This window comes from Cynoglossus semilaevis, chromosome 3 (genome assembly GCF_000523025.1).
Source record: "Cynoglossus semilaevis isolate Cse_v1.0 chromosome 3, Cse_v1.0, whole genome shotgun sequence".
Classification (NCBI taxonomy): domain Eukaryota; kingdom Metazoa; phylum Chordata; class Actinopteri; order Pleuronectiformes; family Cynoglossidae; genus Cynoglossus; species Cynoglossus semilaevis.
Window position 1 is genome coordinate 10595964 of NC_024309.1, and position 5571 is coordinate 10601534.

A 5571-nucleotide genomic window follows, 5' to 3' on the forward strand; every position below is an offset into this window, starting at 1 on the left:
GGAAAAGGTCAGGGTTGCAGGCAGTCTTTATGTCGCTCTTTCCTGCGTGTATGTTCGTCAACATTTATCACAGGATGTCATTCTTTGTCCTTGCTCACAGGGAACTGTATTCCCTGTGACACAAAGCATGCAGAGCCGAGATAGGACATGATAAACACACCGCAGAAACATAGAGACGTGCAAAAAAAAATAGGAAGAGACAGCAAGAGGGAGAGAGTCTTTTTATAGACCTGGAGTCCTCGATCCTCAGGACTCCTGCTGCCCCAGATCTGGTGGCAATAACACATGGGCAACCCCGAAATATTAGACACGGGCAAAAAAAAAAAAAAAAAGTCTCGGAAAAGAATTCAACTTTGTCTTTAAAAGAAGATTTTCATTTTTTAAAAAGACCACGATGCCATTGTTTTCATCATTTAACACTAACTCAGGGTGAGTGATTCAAAAATGTTTCAGTAGATAATGAAGCTCAACTCCCCCTCACTGCCTGCAGGGGGTTGAATAAATGACGTCTGAATGCTTGGGTAGGTGAGGTGAGGTGCAGCTTTTCACTGTGCAAATAAGTTCAAACTTTTCTATAAAAAATTCATACTTTTTTCCAAACTAGAGAGTTTAAAATTTAAGATGCAGCCTCTACCAGAGCTGGTTCATATCAGCCGAGGTTGAAGCTATCTCACATCTGACTGTGTCAGGATTAAATCATTGAAACTTTCAAAACAATTTTTTTAACATCGGGTCAATCTGATCACAAAGATTCACAGAAATGTTTGTGACTAGACTAAAATGTTGGATGTGCTACCGCCCCCTAATGGCACCTTTTCCACTTAGTGATTATTTGCATACAAAAACAGGGGAAAATACAGACAGAGGGCAGATGAACAGCTAGGGTTAATTGAAGAGAATAGAAGCAAATGAGGCCATTTCTTTTTTTTTTCTTTTTTTTCTTAGAAAATTTCAGCAGAATCTTTACCATTTAAGTCTCCCATTCTTTTAGTCTATGTGTGTATTTATATGTTTATATGTTTCCGGTGTGTACAGACACATGTTCATTGTTTGTGTTTTCCCTGCAGCCTCCAGCTAAGTTCCTGTTGCCCGAGGTCAGTATAGAAGATTATGGCAAAAACTGTGTGGTGATTGACCTGGACGAAACCCTGGTGCACAGCTCCTTCAAGGTAATTCACCTCCACACACACATGTCACTCCAGACCCTTCCCTGTACACACACACACACATATTATGATGTCGTTTTTGTGTGTCTGGCTTATGTAATGCCTTTGAGGGATAACAGGATTACGGAGAAATAAATCCGGTAGATGCCGATCTCCGCTGTTAATAGGGATAGAAGTGCGCTAAGGCAAGATGTAAGTAATCACTGGGGGTATTATGAAATTTTGCCTAATTGCAGACGATTAATTGTAATAGTTTTGGAGTCTTTTGGCTGTTTTACACCAGTTAACACACGAGGAGGCAAGAGGGAGAACTAAATATCAGCATAATAAGGTGTTGGCATGGCAACCAGCACATCTTCAGTGGCTGTGCAGCTGTTCACAGCCTGCTTGAGGTTTGTTTTTGACAGGAGCTTGCATCAAATGTCTTCTCAACACACAACGCCTAAAGTAGATGGAGAAAATTTAGATTTTTTTTTTTTTGTTTTTTTGCCCGTAGCTAACAGGCAGAGCTGCTGGTTTTGTCGTAGCTAACAGGCAGAGCTGCTGGTTTGGTATCCTTGGAAGGATAAGTGGATCACTGTAGGTTTTATTAGGTGGTAAAACGGGGAATGCGTTTCAAACTGCACACTTTTTTCCCCATCAAAGTCCAGTGAGAAAATTGGTGATTTTAGGTTAAAGGTCATCATCGTCCGCACAGATGGGTTATTTGGTTTAGATCATTTGTTTGAATCTACCTCTTTGAGCTAATGTGCACTCTCTAAGTGGTTCACAAACTATGGTACATGTACCACTGGTGGTACTTGGACTCCCTCTAGTGGTAAGTCAAAAAGATTTCAAAGCAACTTTAAAAAAAGTTTTAATTATAATAAATAATAAGACTTCTGTCTTCATACAGTACAGTGACCGCCGCCTCCGCAGGAGAAACGACAGTACTGCATTCTCAGGTTCTCTGTGTCAGTGTCTATTGTTGACCTGATCTCCTAACTTCCTCCCTGACACACCTGGCACACCTAGTGACCCACTTCACCCCTGCTCTGCCTCAGCCACAGCTGATCTTATATTACACCTGTGTGTACTACATAGTACTGTGTACTCTGTCCTCAGCGGCTCTGCGTCTTACAGGGAGAAAGAAATGTAGGTGTATTTAATTCAGTTATAAAGGAAAGAACTCTTATTATTATTACTATTATTATAAAAATAAATATTTAAGCTTCATTTCAGACCCATTGGCCTCAGTTTAATTCCAGTAAATATTGGAAAAAACATTTCCAGTTATTTAATATATTACTTGGAAGTACTTCCTTATTTCTGTGAAAAGGAAAAACACACACACACACACACACACACTGTACTGGACCCACCCATTACAGTCATGTGGCAACACTACGGGGCCACACACACGTAGAGTACACACACACACACTGACACACACTAAGACTGAAGGGTGTGTCCACTTGTGAGTACTGTTGCCTTGAATGACCGCGGGACAAATTTCGATCAAAGTAAAAGAAGCCCAGTGTACAAACCATCAAATGTACACATATATATGTATATATGTATAGTATAAGTTTTATCTCAGGGATTTTGTTCCTAAATGAGGGGAAAAAATTGTTTTTGTTTAATATCATTGCTCAATCCAGAGAAGAGTTTCTGCTGGAGTGGCTTCAGAAAATCTACCACAAATAACAAGACACAGATCCACAGATGGACGTAGATCAAAATAGAAACGTTATGTAACACGTCACATACTGTGTGCTTTAATCCCACATGTTATGGAGCAGATAATTCCAGGGCTGGCTCCAGGATCATTTCCAGTGAGTGTGAGTGTGAGTAGCAGAGAGGATCTGTCAGTAAATATCCAGTACAAAGAGTTGGCCAGACCAGTAGACAGACAGACAGACAGACAGACAGACAGACAGATAGACAGATAGATAGATTTAGCACTTTATTAATCCCTCGCGAGTTCCCTTGGGGAAATACAGTACGATCTTAACTTAATTTACTATAAATAACAAAAAGTCCTTTTATTTCCCATTTTGTTTTCATACAAAGAAGTACAAGTATATTTAATATGTATTATTATTTATTCATATGTAATGAAATTAAATTGAACAAATATAGCGGGCCAAATTAAACCCCTTGGCGGGCCAGATTTGCAACCTCCTGATGCAAACTCTCCAGGAGTTAACAGTACTATACCGCTGCTATTGATTATTTTTCATTTTTCGTGGTGATCCGGCGTTCAGGCCAAACCGTCGTAGTGACAGGTGTAGTGATGGTTGATGCTGCCTGAGTGGTGTTCCTGGAAAACAAATCTGTCAACAGTTTGTTTACACTTTCATCCTCGTCTCCACTCACAACCGTCTGACATCCGTCGTCTCCCTCCACCTTCTGCACCTCCCGCTTTGAAAAAGGGCCGACAAAAGTCAAGCGGAGGAAACGGTGGTGCTGGCTGATTTCTGAGTGTTCACCTCTCGTCATCTCCTTCAGCTGCTGGGGTTTGTTTCCCACAGAGTCACACTTGTGGGGTTTCTCCGTCACTGAGCCTTAGACTGCTGCAGCACAGGGAATCACATTATTCTTGAAGCTTCGCTGCTTTGCCTCAGGCAAAGATGAGGAGTTTTACCTGACTCTGTTTTTTTTTTTCCTTATTTCTCATTCAGGACCACGTGGCTCCCAACTGTCAGACTGTGTTATTATGAGCAACAAATGACAAACTCTGAATCTATCTCTGCTCTCCCCTGTCCCACAGCCCATCAGCAATGCAGACTTCATTGTTCCAGTGGAGATTGATGGAACTGTTCATCAGGTAACGTTCCAAAAGTCGGCATTAAATATTTTTTCCGCCCTCCCATCTCATCTAGAATTCTCTATCATCTGGCAGCAACATCAAAGAGCCACAGCTCAGACTCTCTTTCCTTCTCGCGTTCTTTAAAGCCCTCTCTCTGCTCGTAAGAATGCAGGAGGAGACGTGATGTAAAGGTGTCGGCGGATTGAGAAATTCCACAGGTTTTTTTTTTTTGGTTTTTTTTTGGAACATGCACAAGAGATGCTTCTCTGCATGAGAATGTGTTGCTGTGAGAGACGGGAGGCTCCAAACTCCTGAAGCAGATTAAGGAGGATGTGCTGTAGCTGTAACCTGGTTCAAGTAATCCAGGATAGGCTGTCTGATCCACTCTGGCCTGTGCTTGATTACTTGCACTTGGTTGCAGTGACTGACCAGCAGACGACGAAGGAGACGGGGACGAGACCATGTTGAGAAACTAACCACAAAACACACAGCTACACATGGGCTTTAAGCTCCTCCCACATTTTGAGGAGTTCTGCCACCTGATTGGACGACTTTCTTTTAAAGACTCACACGCCTGCTGTTCTGACTGAACAAAGAGGATTTAACAACTAAAATATCTTATTAGTGATATTTACTTAAGTACCCAGCCAGTATTACTGTGCATTTGATACAGCTCGTTAGTGACACCTGGTGTGTGGTAGGATTATTGACATCAATAAAAATATAACTTTATTTAACCAACACAACCTTAATTAAGTTCTGAAGTAATATATATGTATAATATTTAGTGCATTTTGATATTGGAGTTTTCGAGGATAATTTATGCTAACTTTTTTGTTTTGACTCCTGTTCGTTGGTTCCAGGTGTACGTGCTGAAAAGACCTCACGTGGACGAGTTCCTCCAGAAGATGGGGGAGCTCTTTGAATGTGTCCTCTTCACAGCAAGTTTAGCAAAGGTTGGTGCTTTTATTGAGGTGGATTTTTTTTTAAGTTTGGACGATACGGTATGTAATAACCCCAATCTTAACCTTGTTTACTGCTTCACAACATTCACGATACGGTATGTAATAACCCCAATCTCAACCTTGTTTACTCCTTCACAACAATTTTCTTTCCGCCTCCAGTACGCTGACCCTGTGGCAGACCTGCTGGACCAGTGGGGGGTGTTCCGCGCCCGGCTCTTCAGGGAATCCTGTGTTTTCCACAGAGGAAACTACGTCAAAGACCTCAGCCGACTGGGCCGAGAGCTCGGCAAAGTCATCATCATAGACAACTCACCTGCCTCCTACATCTTCCACCCAGAGAATGCAGTGAGTTCTCACAGCCACCAGGGTCCTGGACCTGTAGTTGACCCTGGTACAGACAGGGAGGCTGTGTCCCCATTACCCCCCTCAGAAATGCCCCTCCTTAGACACAGCCATATCGATTGTCTTTGTCTGGTTTTCTTCTTTTGTCTTCCTTTGTTGATTTATTTATCTTTTTTAATTTAATTTAAATTTCTCCTCAGGTCCCTGTGCAGTCCTGGTTCGACGACATGACGGACACCGAGCTTCTGGACCTCATCCCTCTCTTTGAGGGCCTTAGTAAAGAGGAGGACATTTACAGTCTCTTACA

General features: G+C 42.0%; 1 protein-coding gene across 1 annotated transcript in view; it reads left to right on the plus strand.

The window, feature by feature from the left end:
* The window catches only part of ctdspla (CTD (carboxy-terminal domain, RNA polymerase II, polypeptide A) small phosphatase-like a), a gene marked incomplete at its 3' end in the record, with an annotated part of 26041 nt that extends 20475 nt beyond the window's left edge, over positions 1-5566 (plus strand). Inside the window, exons 4-8 of the mRNA XM_008308011.3 lie at positions 1068-1169; positions 3919-3975; positions 4821-4913; positions 5082-5267; positions 5465-5566. Coding sequence (XP_008306233.1) covers positions 1068-1169; positions 3919-3975; positions 4821-4913; positions 5082-5267; positions 5465-5566 — 540 coding nt within the window. The remainder of the gene's footprint in view (positions 1-1067; positions 1170-3918; positions 3976-4820; positions 4914-5081; positions 5268-5464) is intronic.
* Between the last annotated feature and the right edge of the window lie 5 nt (positions 5567-5571).